Here is a 24788-nt window from a genome sequence, read left to right as displayed (position 1 = left end):
GTTCCTCACATACAAAAAATGTCACCAAAAAAAAGATAATATGGGGCTTTTTTGTTTCATTTTGCAAACATTAAAGCGCCATAGAAATGTCATTATTATTATTTTCATTATAAAAGGAATTAATTGATTCTACATACAAAATGACCTTTAAGCAAACTTGGAATTTAAAATGAAATTACATTATTTGTCCCTATAGGCACAATTTTTTTCAGTGAAAAAATATTTATGACCCAGAACGGAAAGGATGAAACATAGGAAAATTACATATGTTCTGTAGACTTTCCTTAAATATCCATGCAACTAAACAAACACAATTTATAATTCCAGTGAAATACTCATGTCACTTTTTTAAGGGACCCCAGAAAGAATTTTATCAGTAGGGGACTTTACATGCCAAAATGATATAATCCAGATTCTTCCTAGGACAAGTTTATATATTTAAGTTGAAGTATTTTTCATAGGAAATAGAAGAGCTGTATTTTTTCTAGTCATCACATTATTCTTATAAGGAAAAAATGGAGGAAACATGCAAGTATAGTCCATAAGACGTTAAACATTGATCTGAGTTGCAGATAATTGCCTCAAATCTCTGTTACTCTGGCAGTATAGAGTTGACCAAGAAATGTTAGGCAAACAAACAAAAACTCATTAGATAACAACTTTTGGCTCCCGTGAAAATATGTCAGAAAGTTATCATTTTAAAGCAATGTATTTATATGTATATATGTACATAAAAAATGTATACACACACATTTATTACTTTGCAAAATTTAAAGTGCCAGATTAATGTGAAAGGTCCTATGACCCATATTTACATGTTTTGTGGGATGAAGGATATGGGGGGGAGGAGTAGAGGGAATCGTATAATAAATAGGATATAATTAAAAGAGGGAATGTACTAGAATTAAGAAGGGTTGGGGAAAGCTTCCTGTAGAAGGTGGGATTTTACTTGGAATTTAAGGGAAGACAGAAAAGTCAGTAACTGTAGCAGAGAAAGGAGACTATTTCAGGCATGGGAGTCAGTGGAAAGCCACGCACAAGGAGCTTTCCAGAGAACTGCTGCTGTGAACAGCTTTCAAGGTTCTGATTACATAGTATAGTGAGTTCTTTATTCAATAACACATCAGAGCAAAACATTCATAAAAAAACAAAATACAGCATTCACAGTGTCACAACTTATCACAGAAAATCAAAATGTAGCATTTACCATGTCACAACTCAACAACTTATCCCTAAAATGGCCACATAGTTTTCACCAAAGTGGTCACATAGTTTTCAGCAAAGGACATTTATTTAGTCAATCAAAAAATCCTTAATTCAATCACAAAGTACAAAAGTCAAAGTTCTTCACCCCTAGGTCACAGTAAATCATAATCTTCTCAGTCAGTACACAGTATCCAAGTAAAGTCTTCTTTCAGCTTGACTCAAGGCTGTTTCTCAGCTTCCATGGTTCCAGCTCCAACTGTCACCTGGATTCAAAGGCAGGCAGCTCCCAGTTCCTTGTCCAGTTCTTCATCCAATTCCCATTCCATATATATGGAAGCTCACAGTGTCCAGTCCACCTCAAGTCCTTCACAATTCCTGTTTCTGGGAAGACAAAGCTTGACAGAACCACAATAATATTCAGGCACATTGCTGGCACCATCATAAATTTGTTAACTGCATGTGAAATCAACTCAGACCCATAACAAGGTCTGAGAACTCAACACAAATCTGCAACATAGAAATCCACATAGACCCACAAACAACTTAACTCGATCATCCTTCAGGAGCAATCCTCCTCAAAGGACACAAAATACAAAGATCAAAGTTTTCCCACCCCTAGGTCACATTGTCCTAATCTCTCAGTCAAAAAGTCTTCTTCCTTCTTGATTGGATATTAGTTTCCAATCATCCTTAATTCAATCCTCCTTAAGAGGCACAAGGGACAAAGTACAAAGTTTTCCCACACCTAGGCCACAATAAATCATAATTTTCTCAGTCAGTGCCAAGTTCCCAAGGAGAGGTCTTTTCATCCTGCCCCAAGGCTGGCTCCCAAATTCCATGGTTCCTCTTCTATGGGTCCAGGTCTTGCCTGAATCTACCCAACTGTCACCGGAATTCACAGGCAGGCAGTTCTCAGCTACTCATCCAGCTCTTCATTCAGTTCCTCATCCAGCTCCCATTCCATGTTGAAGCTCACAGTTTCCAGTTCACCTCAAGCCCTTCACAGTTTCTGTTTCTGGGAAGACAAAGCTTAACAGAGCCAAAACACCATTCACACGCATTCTCGGCACCATCATCAATTCACTATCTGCCTATGAAATCAACACAGACCCACAAACAAGGTCTGAGAACTCTACACAAATTGTCAGTATAGTCCCAGGACCTCTGAAATCCTCCTCCAGGATTTCTGTAAACAGACAACCAGAAAATCCTCTTTCAGGGGTTCCACTAAGGTCCCAGGGCTTCTGTAAAAAGTATTACAAACAAAAATCAACATGGACAGAACAGACAAACCAAGTGCTGGCCACCACGAGTGCTCTCTCCCTTGTGCTTGTGCTTCTGCTTTTACATGGTCATGAGCTCCTCCTTGTTCTGCCTGCCTCTTACATCCCTCCTGTTCCTGTCTTTGGCAAGTCCCTCCCACTGTGGGTTTCACAAGTTCTGTTTCTAAACAAAGACTTGATATAATCACCCTCAAGGCTTAACTGAAACAAGGTGCTAAGTATTTGTTTGCTTGCCATTACACCTCCTTAACTTCTTTCTTGTTAATTCTGTGGTTAGATTTATCTAGTTCTGAGAGGAGGTGATTGAGGTCCCTCATCAGTGTAGTTTTGCTATCTCTTCCTGTAATGCCCTTAACTTCTACTCTAAGAATCTGGAGGCTATACCACTTGATGTTTAGTATTGATATTATTTCATTGTATATGGTACCTTTTAGCAAGATGTAGTTTTCTTCCTTATCTCTTTAATTTTGTTAAAATTTATTTTATCAACTATTGTGTTTTCATTATAATGCAGTTTCCTTATATTATGCTTACAGAAAAAAATATTATCTATACACATGTGATTTATACACATGTTATCCATGTAATATTATAAATACATATATATATATATATATATATATATTACTGTTGCTTGGTTAGAGATCATGACTGATAACTTCTTTTTTTTCTTTTTCTTTTTATCTTTTGGAGGGAGATTGGGGTTAAGTGACTTGGCCAAGGTTACACAGCTAGCTTTTTTGTGTGGGTGTTGTGTCTGAGGCCAGAACCGAACTCAGGTCCTCCTGACTCCAGGGCTGGCTCTTTACTCACTGTGCCACCTAGCCGCCCCTGATAACCTCTTAGTATTTAGAATTTACTTGAACCATTATAATTTCTGTTCCACTTTCTCACTGATGCAAATGTTTTTGTACAAAATATATTGTTGCATTTCACTTTATAAACCATTCTACTTAATTTTTTTTGAAGATCATGTTCTTTTTATTTATTTCTTTTACTTAGCATCATAATACACGATTCATTTATTCTTTTACAAATTTGAAACTGTGTTTTCTTTATTATATATGCAAACATATACATATATGGTTAAAATATAAGTTGTATGTAATTGTCAGTTTCATACATAATTTTCTTTTTTTTCATTTTTCAAATGCTTTATTAACTTTTGATTTACATCATTTATTTTCACATTTTGAGTTACAAATTTTATCTCTGTTTTTCCTCTACCCACCGCCCCAAAATAGCAGTCCCACAAGATATCCTCTCCTCCAATCTGCTCTCTCCCATATCTTCTCCCATACCCCCTTCAACTTTTCCAGAAGGGCATGGTGGATCTCTATGCCCCAATGCCTGTATACCTTATTTCCCAATTACACGTAAAATAGTCTTACTAATGGTATACACACACACACACACACACACACACATATTTAAACATTTGATTTTAAAACTTTGAATTCCAGATTCATTCCCTTCCTCCCTTGTAACCCACCCTTACTGGGAAGATAAGCAGTTTAGTATAGGTTGTACATGTGTTGCTAATGCAAAATATTAACATAGTAGATATATTGTAAAAGACTGTCTATATTTCCCTCCCTCCTATCCCACCTCCCACTTGTTCTATTCTCTACTTTGATCCCATCCTTTTTCAAAAGTGGGTGTTTCCCATTTCCTTGCCCTCCCTTCCATTATCCCCCCTCTGATCCCCTTCCCCCCTACTCTCCTGTAGGATGAGATACCCTATTTAGTGTATATTTCATTCTCTCCCCAAGGCAAATTCAATGAGAATAAGGTTGAACCATTCCCTTTTGCCTTTCTACTCTTCCCCTCCATTGTAACCATTTTCCCTTGCCTCTTCTATGTGAGATAGTTACCCCATTCTGTCTCTCCCCATCTCCTCTCATTATATTCTTCTCTCACCTCTTAATTTCACCTTTTAAGTATCATCCCTTCCTATTAAATTGGTCATGTGCCCTCTATCTATGTATACCTATAAACATATATACACACATTCACATATGTATTCAGATGCCCATATACCCTCTGATATAAACACATATTTCAGTTCCCTTCAAGTATTTTCATACTGAGAAAAGTTTCATCAGTAACAATAATCACTTTTCCATGTAGGAATGTTAAGAGTCAACTTTGATAAGTTCCTTATGATTTCTTTCCCCTGTTTACTTTCTCATGCTTCTCTTGCTTCTTGTATCTGAATGTGAAATTTTCTATTCAACTCTGGTTTTTTCATCAAGAATGCTTGAAAGTCCTCTATTCCACTAAATGACCATATTTTCCCCTGAAACATGATACTGTTTTGCTGGGTAGGTGATTTTTGGTTTTAATCCCAGCTCCTTTGACCTCTGGAATATCATATTCCAAGCCCTTCGATCCCTCAGTGTAAAAGCTTCCAGATCCTGAGTTATCCTGATTGTGTTTCCACAATATTCAAATAGTTTCTTCCTGGCTGCTTGTAATATTCTCTCCTTGATCTGGGAATTTTGGAACCTGGCTATAATATTCCTAGGAATTTCCTTTTTGGGATCTTTTTCAGGAGGTGATTGGTGGATTCTTTCAACCTCCATTTTGCCCTCTGGTTCTAAAACATCAGGGCAGTTTTCCTTGAGAATTTCTTGGAGGATGATTTCTAAGTTCTTTCTTTGATCATGGCTTTCAGGTAGTCCAATAATTTTTAAATTATTTCTTCTGGATCTATTTTCAAGGGCAGTGGTTTTTCCCATGAGATATTTCACATTGCCTTCTATTCTTTCATTTGTTTGGATCTGTTTCACAGCATCTTGATTTCTCATAAATTCATTAGCTTCCATCTGCTCCAATCTAATTCTGAAGGAATGATTCTCCTCATTGAGCTTTTGAGATTCTTTTTCCATCTGGCAAATTCAGCTTTTTAAGGCATTCTTCTTCTCATTGGCTTTTTGAGCCAATTTGAGTTAGTCTATTTTTTAAGGTGTTGTTTTCCTCAGGCTGTTGACTCTCATTTCATAATTTTCTTGCATCATTCTCATTTCTCTTCCTAATTTTTCCTTCACTTCTCTTATCTGCTTCTTAAGGTCATCTATGGCCTGTAACCAGCTCGTATTTTCCTTTGAAGCTTTTGGTGCAGGAGTTCTGACTTCACTGTCTTTCTCCTGTTCCATGCTTTCATCCTTTTTGTCCCCAAAATGGGAGTCTAATGTTGGATTCTTCTGTTTGCTTTGCTTCCTTTGCCTGGTCACATTGCCACTCAATTTCTTGACTTTTCGGCTTTTTGCTGCAGTAGGACTCTACTACCAGACAAGGGAGCTTCATACCAAATGCTGGAGTTTTCTCAGCTCCCAGAGGTATTAGTTGGGTGCCCTCTCTGAAGCCTCCACAGGCTCTGGCAAACCGGTCACACACCCCAGGACCTCCACCCTAGACTGCAATCCAGATCCAAGTAGGTTAAAGCAAGAGCAAATACCCCTCAGACTGGTCATTTGGTCCCCCTACAGTCTGCAGGGCAGGAGCTGAAGCTGCCACATAGTGGTGGCTATACCACAACCCTCAACAGCTTCTCACCCCAGGGACAAAAGCCCATGAACTCCCAATTACTGGTTCCCAAAATCCACACTGCACTGACCTCTCACTTTGTACTTAGTATCTATGTGTTGATAATTCTGGGACACCATAGCTGCTGGTGATCTGGAGTGGCAGCTGGTCAGGCCTACCCTGGGGCTAAAACCTCAGAGTAGAGCTGGGCTTGGCTCCCAGAGCTCTGTGCTGGCTCATTCTTTCTGGCCTGATGGGCTGTCCTCAGTGGGAGGTTAGCTTCTCTATGTCATTTTGTGGGTTCTGTACCTCCAAAGTTTGTTCTAGAGTCTCCTTTTACATATATTCGAGGTGGTGAGAGCCCACAGAGGTTCTGTTTGTATTCTGCCATCTTGATTCTGCTATTCAATTTTTATGTGTAATTTTATCCCATTCATACTTCTAGTTATGACTGATAAATGTGTATTTCCTTCCATAATACACTTTTAGAGGTCTTTTTCTCTTTCTCCCTATTCCCCTATTTAGAGAGAAAATGGCAGTGAAAGAAAATCAATATGCTAATACTAATGATCTGGAATTGAAGCAATCTGCTTCCTCTCACATTTTTCCATTCTTCTTGCTTCTCTCTCTCTTCCTGATTCCTGTGTTTTCTTTTTTCCTTGTGTATGATCCAAATGTATGATCTAACCAACTATATGCCACAATGGATAGAACACTGGTCCTAAATTCAGAAAGATCTGAGTTCAAATTTGGCCTTAGACACTTAAAAGCCATGTCACTTATTTTCTCATCTATAAAATGGGGATTCTAATAATACCCGCTTCACAGGATTGTTGTATCAAAAGAGATAACAAATGTAAAGCATTTAATACAATGCCTGGTACATAGTTAGCACTATGTAAATGTTATCAATTATTATTAAAGTTGAGGGTTTTGTTTTAGGTTTGTTTTTGCTTTGTTTTTTTATTTATTTTAATTTCCTCCCACTTGGTTCTAATCTTCTTCTGAAATCATGAGCTCCTCTCTTTCTATTCATTTTATTCTTTGTTGGGTTTTATTTATTTCTACACCAAATTATTTGTGTGCATATATGTATTCTACCTTCCTTTGTTCATTTTAAACAATAATGTTGTCCATGTTATGCCTGCTCCTTCATCCTTTCATTTACATTTGTAAATCTTTTTATCTTACACCTGAATTGTAAGAAACAATAACCTCCACCACTTTTTCCTCCTTTTATCCCAGATGTATGACTTTGCCTCTCCCTTTTTTCACTCCCTTCTGAAGAGGAACTCTATTCAAAACTACACAATGACCTTAAGGACTTATTGTCATAACCCCTGCTATGAGCCTTGAACATATTAATCTTCTGAGTATACACTTATCTCATTCTCCCTATTTGAATATAACCATTTCATCATTAGTCCCTTCCAGTTGCTTAATTGATTTGTGTATCAAAATTTCTGCTTAAGCTTGGTCTTTCCATCTCTAATGTTTAAAAGTCCTCTATACCATTAAAGATCTATTTTAGTTCTTTTTCTCTGTAGCGCTACACTTCCTCTTGCAGTGTAAGTTAATTTTTACTCTTAGAACATCATATTCCAAGATTGACTCTTCTGTATAATAGTTGCTGCCAAGTCTTGATTCTGACTAATGATTTGGTTATCCCTTGGTACTAAAATTCATTCTAGCTACTTTTTTTTCTTTTGCATTAGGTTGTGGGCTTAATTCTACCTTGAAGTTGGAGCCTGTGTTTTAGAGGTAGCATGGCATAGCAGCTAAAGTACTAAACTCTGAAATTAGGGAGCTATGCATTCTTCTGCTTACTTACAAAATCTGCTGTTATTGGTCAATCATTTAAGTCACATTCAACTCTTTGTGACGCCACTTGGAGTTTTCTTTAAAAAAAATACACTGAAATAATTAACCATTTCCTGCTCCAGGTCATTTTATAGATGAGGAACTAAAGCAAACAGGGTTAAGTGACTTACCAGGGTCACACAGCTAGTAAGTGTATGAGGCTCGATTTGAACTCAGGTCTTCTTGACTGTAGATTCTATTCACTGTGCCCCCTAACTACCCTACAAGCTCTATAACCTCTGGTAATTGAATTAACCTATTTGAACCTTGGTTTACTCATCTATAAAATTAGTGGCTAGACTAAATGGTCTCTCGAGTTCCTTCCATCTCTGAACATATAGTTCTATGATATTGGATATGACATCAAAGATTATTTTCATTTTGAGGTTTCTTTTAGTAGGTAATCTATGTAGTCCTTCTGTTTTCCTTTTGTTTAATGATCCTAATACACTTAGGCAGTTCTATTTTATGATTTCCTGAAATATACTATTCAAAATTTTATATGATTTGTTTTAGAAAGTCTGATGATTCCAAAATTACTTGTCTTTGATGTATTTTTCAGGTGAATTTATTTAAGGGGAGGATAGTAGATACGTTATATTTTCTTCTATTTTTCAATCTTTTTATTTTGTCCTGTTGTTTTTTTTTTTTTCATGAAATCACAAAGTTTAATTTGTCTCATTATAATTTTTATGGTCACATGACCATTGACCTTGCCATCTTAATTAGAAGTTCCTAAATAAACATATCAAATAATGTGGTAAGACTAGGGCAGATTACAATAGGACACTAACATTCCTTGTTATGGAAATTGTATTTTTATATTGATGTAGTCTAAGATCAACCACATTAGCTTTATTAGATGCCATTAAATGCTACATTCTTATATTGAGGTTGCAATCTAGTAGATAACTTAGAGCTTTAATATATATATATATATATATATATATATATATAAAAGCTCTAAGCTATCTACTAGATAATCTAAGTTATCTATCTATCTATCTATCTATCTATATATATATATATATATATATATATATATCCTTTTCTTTATACACATTTTCCTACAACTCTATTTCACATTTATTAGAGTCTTTATATATGATTTACTCACAAAACACAAGCAACAAAATCATAGTTTAGACATTAGGAGTAGATATGACTTCTATAGATTGTCTAGTCCAACCCCCTCATTTTACATATTTGTAAGCTGAGGACCAGAGAGATGATACAATTTATCCCAGGTCCAAAAGGTAGTTTATGAGAAATTCAAAATTAGTACCAATGTCTATGGTCTCTCAATCCAATGATAACTCCTTCCATTATTTTATACAGTAGAATTTGGATTTTTGATGAAAAGACTTTCAACGGGAAATTATCTCTTAAAAGCAATCATTCTTTCCATGTTTTTTCTTTAATTATGGCATAGAAATTGTATTTATTATTATCATTTCATTAGTAAAACAATCATATGTTTGCAACTTAATTTAATCTGTTTTAGTTCAAAGTGAATTATCTGCAATTTATTTACTGTTAAGTTCTTAGATCATTTGTTGAGCTATCAGTTTTACCAATGAGAAATCAAATTTAACCAGCCATTTAAAAATTTGCCAGAATACAAATAAAAATCAGTTTCTAGCCAGTTATTTTTGTCATCTTCACAATTAGAGTATCTACAGAACATTTGCTTGTTCTGATAATATTAACATATCCATTAGGTAAGATCCTAATTATCCATCCATAGCTTGGCATCCAGTGTTTATAACAGGGATTGATTCTATACTCTAAACTTTCAAAAGATAGACCAGCACTGTTTGCAAAGCATTGGATGAAGTAAGGTGAAAGATACTTTCTCAAGTAAGTAGTTGGTAACAGTAAGTTTCTTTTCTATCCTTTTTCCCATTGTTATTTCTGTAGCTTGGAAGTTTGATATCTTTGTTAGCTCAAAAACCTAGGCTTTATTTATTCATGAATTCCTCTAAAATTACCACCAAAATGCCTTAGTATATTTTTCAGGGTTTTTATAACTTGTTTCTAAAGAGCATTAAAGAATTCAGTTCTTAAATGTGTGTTCTCATAGTTGGATCCAGGCCAAAGATATTACTATTCACTTTCCAAAAATATTCAAGATAGAAAATGCCGTAGTCTGCCAGAGGCTAGAAATACAGCAGCCCTGACCCAATCCCTTTCTGTTTCTGAAATCTGACAAGTTGCATTTGCACTGTGCTACATTTTAGGATTTCTTCATTTGCTTTCAAACCAAGGAAAACAACACCATCCAAAGTAGTTACTTGGACTGACTGGCAAATTTTTCAAAAACAATGCACGAGTCTGGATTTTCAGGGGTAGCAGATTTCTACTGCATACTTCCACCTTGCCTGCTAAAAGTGAAAAACAACAATAAAAACACAGACTACTTTACAATCCACACAACTTCAAAGGTTTTGTCAGTTTGGTTTACTTTGTTTTATACTTGTTCATTTTAGATAGCTACCTCCTGTATTTAGATAATCTGTGATTTTTCATACAAATGCCTCCAACCCCAAAAAGTCTTATGTTCTGTAAAGCCAATCATGAGCAGGTCTCCCGAGGACTGCTGCTGTGAAAAACTTTAAGGACCTAATCATATAGTAAAGTGAACTCTCTATTTATTCAGCAATAAGCTAAAGCAAAGCACTCAAGAAACTCAAGCACAGCATTCACAACAATATAACATAATAACTTATTACTAAGGTGGTCACATAATCTTAAACAAAATGTATCATTCAGTAAGTCACAATCTCCTCAACACAGTATCCAAGTAAAGTCCTCTTTCATCCTGACTCAAGGCTGACTTCCAATCATCTTTAAGCCAATTACCTTTAAGGGGTAGCAGAAGTACAAACACCATCCACCCCTAGACCGTGGTAAGTTATAATACCATCAGTCAATACTGATAATCCAAGCAAAGTCCTCTTTCATCTTAACTCAAGGCTGACTTCTGAACCCCAAGGATCCTCTTCCATGGGCTACCAGTTCTTGCCTGGATTCACAGGCAGGCAACTCTCTACTCCTGTTTCAGACCTCCAACTTACTACTCCACTCCAAGCTCTTCAAAGTTTCTGTCTCTAGGGAGACAAAGCCAAACAGTGCTACAACAATATTTACACACATTACTGGCACTGTCATCTCAATTCGCTTTCTGTCTGACAAAGTAGTATAAATCAACAGGAAAGATTCTGTCTGAGAAATCAAACATAAATCAACAGTAAATTCCTAGGGCTTCTGGAACTGCAATAAAGTCCTCTTTCAGGATTTCTGTCTAGAAACAACAGACAGGGTGCTTTTGTCTGACAGACCAACAGGCAGAGTAATGCAGAATTCCGAAATCACAAGCATTCTCCCTCTCAGTTCTGCTTTGTCCCGAGTTTTTCTCTGTTCTGCTCCTTCCTGTCTCACTCTTTGGGCAAGTGGGTTCCATATGATGATGCTAAGCCTATTAAGGGCAGGGTAGGTCTCCAAACTCTCTTAGGCTGATTAAGGGCAACACAATGTATACTGTTTCCAACAAAGACTTGTCATAATCAAAGATGAGCTCAAAGGCACTTGAATAGCTGAAGCAAGCAGAAAAGTACTACTTTACTTGCCATTGCATATGCCTTTCCCAGAGTATTCTCTGGCTAATTTGTTGTGGTTGTGGTTGTTGTCAAATTGAACCTGAAAACAAAGTCATCATTCATATTTTTGCTAAAATATAGAAATGATCTTTGGAAGGTTTGTTTCACTCTTATTTGACAATTTCTTGTATCACCTTGTTTCCTAGCAAAGGGACAATGCCCATGTTGTCAGAGTGATTGCAATTTCTTTTTAACCTCAATTCCTTCCAGGTGTATGCAATGGTAAAGAGAGATGGAGATGATAAAGAGATGATTAAGGCCACCAATTTATACCAGTTAGTTAACCATCCGTTGACTAGCCTAGATAATTATACCATCTTTCTTATATCTTCATTGTTTCTCCAGGAGAAGTTTAACTAAAAAATAGCAACAAAAAACACCCCAAAAAACACCCAAATAGACAAACAAAAGCAGTACTGATTTCCATGTTGAAGGCAGGCATCTTTTCCTAAATTCAATCAGATCCAGCAGTTTCATTTTTTTCCCCTTAAACATGTCTGAAAACTTTTGATAGGAGGAACAAGTGGTTATTTTACTAATATTTTTTTACTGAAATATGATAATATTTCTGCATTTGCTTAAGGAAAAATGATAGGATGAGGTGGGGGGAGAGCGAGAGGGAGAGAGAGAGAGATTCTAAGATCATATTTGGGGCCATAACAGTCATAATAGTAAATTTGGCTGCCATTTTGGAAACAGCAAGCATTGACATATGTTTTCTATTAGGATGTCAAATCACTTTTTATGTAGACAAAGAGAAGTTCTAATGGGTGGAATTTCTCTGATTCCTCTCCACAAAATAACTTCTGAGAATGAGCTTAATCTTGACAATTTTAAAATTCATAATGTACTTTGAGACTTGATATGTCTCTACATCAAAAGGTGTCACATCCATCTCACCCCTACCTCAATAAAGGAATAGATGCAGTCAGTTGAAAAGAATTATTAAGCACTTCAAATGCACAAATAAAAAAAAATTTTCTCGAGTAGCAAAACATTGAGAGATATATGGGCTTTTAAATAATTTGATGATAAGGCTATTTAATAATGTTGTCTGATGAAATCACACTAACCCTCACTAAAACTGCCTAATAATATGGTAAATATACTATAAGTGCTTCACAGGACTTCCTCTAATTTTGCTTAAGGAATTGTAACTTCACTAGCTTTGCATATAGGACAGGTATTTAATTCATTAAGTAGTGCCTGGACTCTAATCTTCTAAAGTTAACTTTTCTGAGGGGAGGTTAAGCTTGAAGGTTCATTAACAACTTAAAAGAGGCAATTTGCTGGATCCCAGTCTGCTAACTTACTTCAAGAATTGTATGTCTTTCTATTTACTATGAGACTATAGTGAAGGAGCTCTGTGCATTTTTTTTAAGAGCATAGATAGATAGGAGAGGGAAGGGAAAGACAGAAGCAGACACAAAGAGACAGACAGACAGAAACACAGAGAGTGACAAGAGACAGGGGCAGAGAGCTAGACAGCCAGAGACAGAGAGATCTTGAGAAAATAATGGAAAGTTGGTTGGTTCATTTTATTCTTAATTGTGTCAGAGTGGCTTGTATCTTTAAGAAGCCCTTCACAAAGTGAAAACTCTTCCTTTGACTATGGAAGTGATTTTCTTATGTTGTTCTTTTTCTCCTGGACAATGTGGAACACAAAAATAGTGAGTATCTCGATTTTAATGTTTATGGGATAAAGAGGTGTTAAATAAATAAAAGCAAGTGTTGCCATATTACTGTAAGAGATGAAAATGCAATTGTTAGGTTTATAAAATAAAGCACTAATCAGTAAATTTGCTTTTTTTTAAGTTCATAAAATGTGTTATGAGAAAATGGCTCTCATTAAAGAATCTAACTGTGACAACGTAAATTATACAATTTAATTCATACTTTAAATGAAAGCAAATATTTCTCATTAAAAAAAAGGTCCAGGTCTATTTTCTTAATGCTCAACTGACAGTCATTGTTATACCTATAGTGAAGACAAAAGAATAATCAGACTGAATTTGGCTTATTCTGACTTGATAGTCAAATTTGAACTTGTCTTAAAATATTCTGGAAAATGTAGCTTGAGAGTCTCTATACTGTTGTTATTTAAAGTTTTGTATTGTGTGAGAGGAAATTTTTTTAATTTAATTTTGAATATAGCAAAAATGGACATGAGAAAATGTTGTTACCACTAAGGAACATTTCTGAAGTTTTCTACTTATGAAATTATCGCAAATTGTGTTTAGCAAAACAAAGCCATGTTGCCTCATCTTTCCTTAATTTAATATGAGTTAAGTCTCAGGGGCCCCTCTCTCAGGGCTAATTTATACACTAATTATACCACAGTTTAAGTCACAGCAGCAGCACCATCTATTGGAGAGCTGATCATAGTTGGAGAAACAGAAATGTTCATACTAAGTACTGAAAAAAACAGGGTTTGTTCCATTCTGTTCTGCAGCATAAGGCGTTTCTTTTCTGATGTCCATATGAACAAAAGCTCACTTCCAAATTCCTATATTTCAGAAGGGTGATTGTTACACTGCCATTATATTGCCGAGTTTGCCCGGATCCCTAATCATTTAAACAAGTAGGGGAACATTTGAAAAGGATTGGCCTGGGGAAAAATACATCGCTAATGATCACAGTCAATTCATTTGTGCCTTATGCCTACTGATGCATATGGAGATGTGCTTTATTCCAGAGAGTATAGCGCCTTGTTATTTGCATGTGTGTGAACAAATTCAAATGAAGTGAGTGCAGAAGTAAGGCTGTAATTCACCAATCTCATCTTCCTATCTACAATTAGAACACCAGATGGACAAATTATTACCAGTGTTTCCTAATCTGTCTTAAGATCAAATGACAGAAATGAAAAAAAAGATATAAAAATAGGATCAATGATGTGGATGAAATTAAGCAATAAAGACAGAAGGTGTTGACATGGGTTACCCAGGATTACTTCTGCCTTATTCTCAGGAATGATTAAAGCTTTTTCAATTACATATTCTTTTTTTTTATTTGAAGAGAATTGGAAACAGAAAGCATACAAATTATTTTGGATCTAAAATAATTTGTCAACACTTTGAACATACTCTGGAAATAGGTCCTTTTAAAAATACAAGTGAGGGGAGGGTAGGTGAAGCAGTGAATACAGCACTGGCCCTGGAGTCAGGAGTCCCTGAGTTCAAATGTGGCCTCAGACACTTAACACAAAAACTAGCTGTGTGACCTTGGGCAAGTCACTTAACCTTAATTGCCTTCCAAAAAGCAAAAAAAAAAAAAATACAAGTGACAGTTCATTCTTTGGATAAAAGATTTTGTTTACATAATCCATATATGTGAAATATAAACCATCTTCATAAAACAGGCCTATTTTCATATCTTCACTATATGGTGAATTGTAATACATTTTATCTGAAGATTTATTTATAACTAGTGCTTCTTGAAACCTCTGTTTCTATTACTTCCTTGCTTGTTTGTTTGTTTATACATAGAGCTGAACAGGAATCATGAAAATGGAAATATAATCTCTAGAGTTAATTTTTACATATTAAAAGCAATAGGAGACATAGATATATTTTCTACTTTCTAGGAAGTATTATAAAAGCTAAGGTGCACTGAAATATACTCTCAAAATATGTTCTTATTTTCAGACACAGCAATGGGGGTACTATGCAAATAGGTACATGGTGAAAAATTCACCTTAGTTATTAACTTTTTCATATTGTTGTGCTAGGTTTCTTCTTCAGCTGGGGTTCAATTAAACACTTTCAGGATCAATGGGCTATACACTTAAGCCCTAACAATGGATTATTTTTATTTGTATCGATATAGTTGCTGGTAATGTTTGACAATGGGGTAAATCTGATATTTGCCTGAGATGATGACAAATGTTCAGTATTCCAAGTTAATGCAAAACAATACATCTGTATACTATTCATCTATGGGTGATGGATGAACAAATTCATTTTCAAACTTGACGATGTTTCATTTGTCAATCGAGTGGGTGGTAAGTAGAAAGCAGATTGGAATCTTGATTTCATCTATTTAGGAAACTATAATTCTTTCATATGGCAGGGACTTGACTACTTTTAATATTCATGTTTCTTTCCTCTGGATACTCATTAAGCCTGTTATTTGAAGTCATTTTTACATTAATTCTAAACTCAAGTCCCTGGTGACTAATTTTGAGTACTACCATTAAAGTTACAGTCCAGGATAAATTCTATTGAACCCTAGAATGAAAAGCATAACTAGCAGATTGTAAAGATTGGAAACTCAATAATGACTTTTTAAAAAACATTTCACATCATTTTGAGAGAGTAGTTCAGAACTTTAACAAGCTGAAAATAAGCTGATGTTGGAAAGAAATACTATTGAAAACAAAAAAAAAAGGAATGTTAAATTCTTTCAAGGAAGATAAGTGAAAAAATATAGGACTGATGTGAAGGATGGATGAAAAAAAAATCCATAATGACAGAAGACAGAAAAACATGTTTTCCCCTCCTCCCTCCAAAGTTTGGTCTTCTCCACTATTAAGAAGAATGTTCTGACTATGAACAAAAATAATTAATAGAAAGTTGAAACTCAAGATAAATCAGGAGATAATAAGAGAGAATAGGATTTGTCCTCAATTGTTTGTAATCGAGAGGCCCAAATGAACTACCTCTCAAGGTACTGAAAGCAGTAGATGTAATTGTTGTGTTTCTCCCTGTGAGATTAAAACCAAAAAAGTCATGGCACAAAGGAAAGATGGTTCAGGACTAGAGATAAATAAAAGAAGGCTCAATATTTTAAAAGGAAAGGCGTCAAACAATAGACAATGAATTGTCTTTAGTTCCTGATAAAATTCTATAATGAACTCTGAAAGGGATACTTTGTGAGCACTTAGAAAGAGAAGTGGTGATAACTAAGAGTCAACAGGACTGAGATATCAAGAACAGATTAAATAAAATAACATACTCTAAAGGGCCATTACACAGGCAGGGCAAAATCATAAACATAGATACTTGTAGAGGCTTTCATGAATCATGATATTGACAAAATAGATATGTGAGGTGGATGTTATGATAATGAGGTGAATTGGGGACAGTTTGGATGATCAAAATCAAGGACTTCTTTTTTGAATCAACGTTGACCTAGAGTCAGTTCTCTAGTGAAAGGCCTAGGAATATGTCTTTAATTTCTTTTACTCATTATTTTTATCAATGACAGAGAAAATAAAGATGGTATGCTTATAGATCTGTGGGTGAATCAACACTGTATGACTGTCTTGATCCAAAAAGAACTTATTAATCTAAAATAACAGACTAAAATAAATTGGACAAAGCATAGATGACAATTTCCAAGGATTTGCAGTGGTTCAGATACTGAACACAAGTGTAGGATGGAAAGGACATGATTTTGCAAATGATCATATCCGTGGGTTTTAGTGTACAACAGGTCCACTATTAGCCTATGGAGTGACATGAGAACCAGCATAGCTAATGCAATTTTAGATTTCATAAAGAGAGGAGTACCATATATCATCTGATATCTGACTGTGTCCTCCCTGGCTGGATCATATCTGTAGTATCAACTGCCACATTTATGAAATACATCAACAAAATGGCTCACATCTAGGTGTAAGATTGTAAACTTAAAGCTGGAAAAGACATTGAAGAATATTTAATTCAGCTCTGTCATCTTACAATTAAGGAAACAGGTTCTGAGATGGGAAGTATCCTATGCAAGATCACCATAGAGGTAATGGCGGACACAATATGACCTGAAGTCCTTAAATAAAAATTCAGCCTTCTTTCCACTATGCCACAAGACAATCCAGATAGTGAGAGGCCTAGAAAATGTCACAAGAAGATTGGTTAAATGAATTGGGAATATTTAGCATGGAATTGAAAGGCTTTGGAGGGGGCTGGGGGGGGCAGGTGGTGTGTGTGTGACTGATAACTGTCATCAAATAATAACTGTCTTCAAGTACTTAGATGATTGTTACAGAGAAATCTTTCTTGTTTGTTTGTTTTTCCTGCTTGCACCCCAAGTGACAGAAATATGAGCTAGGACAGTTGTAGAGGCAGATGTAAGATTATTCTAGGGAAGACTTTAAAAACAGAGGAATCCAAAAAGTATAATAAATTATAAAAGTATAATAATAAACTGCCTTTATTGGTAGTGAATTCCCTGTCACCAGAGGGCTTCAAGAAAAGCCTGGATGACCACTTGTCGATGAGGTATGAGTAATATTCTTGTTCAGGTACAGAAAGAACTAGATGGTCTGAGGTTGCTTTCATGTCTGGCATATGTGATTATCAATAAAAATCATGTTAAAAATAAGCAGGTATTTCATACTACCAATACATTGTCATAATCCTTTCTCTCAAAAGTATAACTATTAAAATTGCCCAAACTGTCAAATGATGAAAACATGTGATCCAAAAATGGAAGAGGTGAGATGTGAGTGAGCAAGACTGAGGTTATGGTGGGGAAAGTGCAGGGATGGCTGTGGTTTGTTAGTAAATGACTTCCACTTTATTATCCTCAGGCAACTCAAGTGCAAAGCAGCATTGTAGCTCTGGGGAGTCACTGCTGCAGGCATTAAGAAGAGGAAATGAAGATTTCTTTTCCAAATTAAGTTGTCAAGAAAGCTCATTTACACCACACAGTGATTGTATGTGGGTGAGAAGATGATGGTGATTTATAATGATACAGACTGGGAAAGTTGTTCCAGGGAGGGAAATTTATAACAAATCCCACTAGCAAGGCTTAACCAGAGCCCCAGCTACCTACAGAAAGAACAGGGTTTACTACCCTCAGAAATCTCTGATCGGTTTACTATGACTGTGGAAAAGAGGCAGATCAGTTCATGTAAAATTCATCATTTTATAGGGGCTAGGTACTACTATGACAGATGCCATCATAAAAAAAAAGGTCTATATAATTTGGTCATTCTGAAAAAGGCATCTGGCTGGAGTCCTCATCACATAATATCTAAAGGAGAAAATTAGACTTTAGAAATTCTAGTAATTCTAAGAACTTAAAAGATCAGATCCCCCTTTTAATAATTGATCTCTTACTGTTTCATCTCAAAATTGCGGATTATCCCAGTACCTCAGTTTTGTATTTATATACAAATTTGATCAAAATCAGTCAACTTTGTAATCCATTATGTATCAAAAAGTCACAAAATGTTAATCTATTATATAGACAGATATCACTTAATTCTATCAAAAATTTCTTTTTAGGTGGAATTTTTCCATAAAGATTTGAAGTTGTATTCTCTTTGGTTGGAATGTTATTAAGCAGTGAAAATATGTAAGATGATTGCTTACTAGAAATTTTTAAATTTCATTTAAAAATTCTTTGATTAATGCTCCTAATTTTGGAGCAAAATTCAAATATTAGACATAGAAAACCAACATGCATTTTCTTTTTTCAGTTTTTAACATCTCAGTGCATAAAAGCAAATACTGACTCAAATTGTATAGTTGTTTTTTGTCTTTCAAAATAATTAGTTAATACATTCATATGCCTAGAAAATTTATGAGGATCGTTTCATGTAATATTTACTATTAATTTACCCTTTATTATGTATCATATTTAATGTAAGTCTTTTAATACATAGGAATATAAAGATGTGGTAGTTATGTTTTATGGGCAATGGAATTTTATCTGTTTGTACAAACATTCACTCTTTGTTTCATATAAGTTCAACTTGAAATGTTGTCAAATGGTATTAAACCTGGAAGACATAAAATGACAGCATATGAACATTATTGAATCTGGTCTGAAATATTTTACTTCTTTCTATAAACTTTAATAACCTTTAAAGCCCCTCCATCCTGCTATGCTTATAAATGCAATATACATTTAGTCATCAAATTTTCCTTTTATAAATATTCCTATATTCTGGGAATATATAACTAATATTTGTTTTCTTTTGTATCATTAAAGAGTTTAGTGCTATTTTGTTAGCAAGTTTATTTGACAAACTAGAATACACTCAATTATTCCTAGTTATTAGAACCTTTGTGAATTCATTTATGACATATAATACAAATTGGGTGATAAACTATATTAAGGTTTCAACAAATAATTTATGTTTTTGTACATGTTTTCAGAAACAACATATATATATGTGTGTGTGTGTGTATATATATATGCACATATATGTGCATATATATACATATATATATTAATGCTCAACAGAAATAGGATTACCTAAAACATTTTCCCCAAAAAAGTAAATAATACTGTATAAACTCTAAAGAGTTCTGCTTTGTTTTCCTGTTAACATTCATTATGGCATAATCAAGACCAGCTTCTGTCTGGGCATCAGTGACAAGGACAACCATAAAAAAGATAGATTATGTCAAATAGGTATAATTACATAAACCAGAAATGTTTGGCTTTAAAATAACAGTAATAATTAGAAACAATAAACAGCAAAGAATTTTAGGTTGAACTTAAACTGAAATAGCATCATACTTTAAAAATAGAACAAATATCTCCCTATTATTGATAGGGGGTTTTGTTTCCTGTTCTTATACAGAAGGGTTAACATCAAATATAACTTTTGGCATAATGATACTTTGATATTTTGTGATGCATAAAAGTTAGCCCACTAAGTCATATCTGTCATTTTAATGCTTTTGATTTCATTCACTGGGGGAAAAAAGGCATTTTTTGGTAGTATGGATGCTAAGCAAATACAAAAAAAGATGCCATGGACATAATTATAAAGCAGTGGCTCACTCGGATGTGACAAATTAATTATTTTGATTCCTAAAAACATAACCATATATGAACAAAATCAAGAGGATCAAAGAGGTGACATGATATCCAGAAAGGTGGAATGTTGCTTTGACAGGCAATGGTCTTTTCCCCCTAGATATAATCAATTCGGAAATTCATGAATGGCATATTAACACAATTTTTCCACAAAAGAGACATCTTATTCTACCAAAAGAGTGTAAATCATTATCTTATCACAAAGTATCACTTATGGTTTTTCATAGAATACAGAAGTCTCATCTAAAAAAAGATCAAATTCCCTAACCAAATGTAAGGAAAAACTGATGAAACAGTTTCTTGTCAGGGAGTTGCAGTGACTATTAGATATACAATTATCACAGATTCTTTCTAATTTTGTTGCTGGATTCCATTTCAGGTAAAAGAGCCTCTCAATAGGAAGATCAGGAATTCAGGAATTTGAAATTTTTCAAATTTCAAGAAAAATGTTTTTAAAATATGTGAATAATTAGTATTACTATATTTTGATAAGTTAATTTAATAGTTATTTTATTGGCAATGCATCCAGATAACAGGTTATGGATAATCAATGTGTATATATTAGCTATTACAAATATTAGATGATGCTAATCCAGGCAAAAAAAATTGAATGAAATAGTACATTTTTATTAGGCTCTGTTAGTTTTCATTGCCTTTTGCTGAGACTGGCCATTTGTCCTGAATTCAACATTAGGGCTCAGGTAATGGGGACAGAAAGGGGATACATTGTTAATGGCTGTGAAATAGAAATTAAAATCAACTTTCTCGTGGCTGCTTACATTTTCTACATTCATATGTAATACTTTTTCATTTGTTAATTTATGTAATCAATTTACCAAAAGTATAGTGTAAAAGAAGATTACAATGCCCATGAAAATTACTTCTCTGATGAGTCTTGCTTGTCATTTCAGGTCTAGCTCAATTCCCATTCCAACAGTCCCTTAGAGAAAGCCCAGTGGCATTAAGAAGGAAGTACTATATGAAGTATTAGATTTTCTGGGAAATATCTCTCCCCTCCCGAACTTACTGGTTTAAATTGAGTCCATTACCATTGGAAACACTGGTTCTGTCTTCAAATGTACTTTTCTTTTTTAGTTTATTCTCAGTGCTAAGTTAAATTTATTATGAAAGCACATTGCCCATCAATTAAAACACTTGACACAAAATTTTTTTCATTTATATGAAATATGAATATACATATATTTATGCACATATGTATGTGTTCAAATGTACATATATATATAGCCCGATCCAGCAGTAGACCTAAGCAGATATATAGTTAAGTAGCCACATGGAGCATGAGGCAATTGCCTGGGCATAACATGGAACAGCTCCTCCAAGTTCCCAAAGCATTGCCAAAGTCCTTCATCCTTGACCCCTTACACAGATGTAGTGGAAGAAGGGGGAGAACTAAGACAGACATAAATCAATTTCTTTTGAATCTTAAAGTATCTTCAATATTTTGGTTACACTGTTATACAGTGGACAAAATGGCATTCAGCTTGAGGTTTCAACTTTTAACAGGTTTGAGATCAATGTTTCTTCCCTGGCATACAGGAGACTGCATTCACTATTTCCCAGATGGCGTCTCACATAAATAAGGGCAAAGCTGAGGTGAGGATGTTTTTTTTTAAACCAAGCATGGGGCACCTGAATGTTCCTTTGTCAAAATGTACCTTTGTATGGCAGGTCATATCCGTTTTATTTAGACTAAAGGAGAGAAGAAGCTGGTTCTGTTAACTTTAAGGTGGTACTTCTGTGTGTATACAACCACAGGTGAACCAAAAGCATTAAAATGAATAGGTGAGAAGACCAAGGATTCACTCAGTAAGGAAAAGATATGATGTAATTTAGGACATTTGGTCAAATTATATCATCACAGCCTCCACTTTGTTTTTAGAAAAATCAGACCAAGTAGAAACTTCAAGTCCCTGAATGATTCCAGACTGTAAATCAAAGGTCTAGTAATCTCAGACCTTTGCTCTTACATGCATCTGCGAAGATCATTTTGAAAGAACAGACAGAATTGTCCATTGGTTATCATTACTCTGATTTACAGGTATATGCTTTTTGTCTTATTGATCAATCCAGCTTACATATTTTTCAGCACCAAAAGAAAATGAAGAAAACCAGGGAAAAGACAAAAATATTGAGTAAAAATACGAACAACACAAAACAAAACTGGTTATTCCAATCGTGCAAAATTTGCTTCTCTGAATAAAGCACTTCTTGACACAGTAACAATCCCCATCCCACCCTCAACCCTCCCACCCACAGGACTTAGACTGAAGCCATTCTTCTTGCCTTAGGCTCTACAAACACAAAAGAAGAATGCATCGCAAGAACCCTTCTTCAGGTGGTTTCTTCTGCCCCTTTTGGGGAGTCCTTCAGCAAATCTTGAGGTCTGAGTTACTTGTCTCATCAGGACAACAACAAAGTGAACAAACAAACAAACAAAAAGGTCAATCAAATCAGAAATTACAATCACAGGTACAAATTTCCCAGGTCAATAATTTCATTTCTCCTAAAACCACTGTCTTCTAAAACTAATGAGAGAGGAGCAGGTTCCAGAGGAATTGTCGATATTAAAAGTAAATATTAGAATTTTTGGAAATCATTCTTCTACTGCCATAGTCTGCCTGGATGGTTGGTAACGAGTTTCATGTTCTGGCAAGTTCAGGGTATTATTAAATGATGGATTTCTGGGTCCAGACAACACCTTGGGCTCCACCCCAGGGTGCCTGCATTTAGAGAGGAAAGACCAAGAAGCCAGAAAAGGTTGAATATTTCCATCCACCCATGAGGTTACCCCTTTCCAATTTGAGGTGTACTTTGTCTTCTCTTTCCATGTGCAGCAAAACACCATTGCTAGCAGCTTCTCTGGTAACATCCTGGTCTCCTGCAAATGCTGAAATCACTGGGTAGCCATTTTGCATTAGACTTACCTAAAAAAAGCAAAGCGACAATACTGAGTTGCCTATCAAGTAGATGAGAGTCAGTTCTGTTATCCTATTCTGTGGTGTCCTTACCAGCCCACCTGCTCACTTAGCCTCATTCACTTCAGAGGCACATTGAAATGGAAGGAGACAGTCACAGACTTCCTTACAAGTGCTTGTCCTTCCCAGGGTTAGCTATACCCAGAATGAAAACCAAAAAATACCTTCTCAAAATGAAAGACAAGAGAATGATCAAATTCCACCCACCTGGATAGTTTGTCTGTTATAGACTTTGACCACATGGAAACTGAAACTATAAATCCCTTTTCTCGGTGCTACAAATATACTGGAAGCAAGATCGAAATGGTTGCCGATATTTACTAATACCTGGAGAGGAGAAAAGAACAAAGCATCAAAAGCAAATCAGGCCCCACCTACACCCAGCCCCCACCACTCTTCCATTAGCTATAGAACTGCAGGTCACCAGAAATCACCATTCTATAGCCAATTGAGAAAGAAGGTAGTGGAGTTCAAATATCCTGCTGGGAAAGAAGCTGATTTCAAGGATGTGGAGATAAGGTCACAGTTATTGAGAGCATTTATGTAATGCTAGAGAAGCAATATGTGACAATGACCATACTTCCTGTAAGAGGGAATTCAGAAGCATGGAATGAGGAACTTGAGAAACTACAAAAACATGCTGCTTAGGATAAACAGGTATTATGCTATTGAGAGCATATGACACCTTGAAGGTATTCTTTAACAAAACAGGGCTTCATACTGAGCAGGTTGGAAAGGGGATGGTGCAAAGCAGAGGATTTAGAACCTTGTTGAGACTAAAAAGATTTGAGTGAATAAGTGAGGTGAATTATACATATTTTCCCCAGTAAGGGACATGCTCCTTCCACCGAGATGCTTGTCAGGGGAGGGAAATACTGCGGCACCAAAGACGTATGATAACAATGATAATAGCAATGTCTTTGTGAGCAACTGTATCATTCAAGATCCAGTGAATTCACAGAAATTTCTTTCTTTGAGAAAGCATTCAAAGAGATGAATAGTTGTATTATTTTTAAAATGATCCCAATATTTGGAATCTGAATCGTAAAGGATGGTCTTGTAGAATTTCCCATCTCCAACACTTCAGATTTAAATAAAATCGCTTTAAAACAAAGGAACAAGTTTGCATTTTCTGTATTAAAAAAAAAACATTTAAATCTTATGATATTTAAAAAAAAACAGCACAATACTTTCAAATGGAATACCACCTGACATAATTTTCCCCCTTTTTTTTTAACCAGTTCAGTTCAGAAAAGATTCTTCCCTTATGATAGAAAAAGCAGATCTCAAATCAAGGTGAAATGCAGTCAATACCATTTGTGTCAATGACTTAACGAAGCAAAGGCTGCATCAGACTTCATCCACCTGCTCACTCAAAGCCACTTCACTTCCTAGCCAGGTGCAGAACGAGCTCTTACGCAAACACTCAAGGGTTTTATTGTTAAGAACTTTTCGGAGGATGGGTATTCGAAACCCTC

General features: G+C 35.2%; 1 protein-coding gene and 1 long non-coding RNA gene across 2 annotated transcripts in view; one reads left to right on the top strand and one right to left on the bottom strand.

Annotated features, from left to right (window-relative positions):
- Positions 1–19265, top strand: part of LOC138170316 (uncharacterized) — a 51961-nt gene extending 32696 nt beyond the window's left edge. The window contains exon 3 of the long non-coding RNA XR_011170569.1: positions 18069–19265. This is a non-coding gene — a long non-coding RNA (uncharacterized lncRNA). The remainder of the gene's footprint in view (positions 1–18068) is intronic.
- Positions 19266–19488: 223 nt separating this feature from the next.
- CBLN2 (cerebellin 2 precursor) overlaps positions 19489–24788 on the bottom strand; it is an 11865-nt gene continuing 6565 nt past the window's right edge. The window contains exons 2-3 of the mRNA XM_069099564.1: positions 23518–23637; positions 19489–23259 (exon numbers count right to left, since the gene is read on the bottom strand). Of these exons, the coding sequence (XP_068955665.1) occupies positions 23062–23259; positions 23518–23637 (318 nt within the window). The 3' untranslated portion in view covers positions 19489–23061. The remainder of the gene's footprint in view (positions 23260–23517; positions 23638–24788) is intronic.

Source organism: Petaurus breviceps, unplaced genomic scaffold, assembly GCF_028583685.1.
Source record: "Petaurus breviceps papuanus isolate PSGF00001 unplaced genomic scaffold, PetGlider_PUasm1.0 38, whole genome shotgun sequence".
Classification (NCBI taxonomy): domain Eukaryota; kingdom Metazoa; phylum Chordata; class Mammalia; order Diprotodontia; family Petauridae; genus Petaurus; species Petaurus breviceps.
The sequence above is the reverse complement of the archived record's forward strand: the minus strand, read 5'-3'. Positions and strand labels throughout refer to the sequence as shown.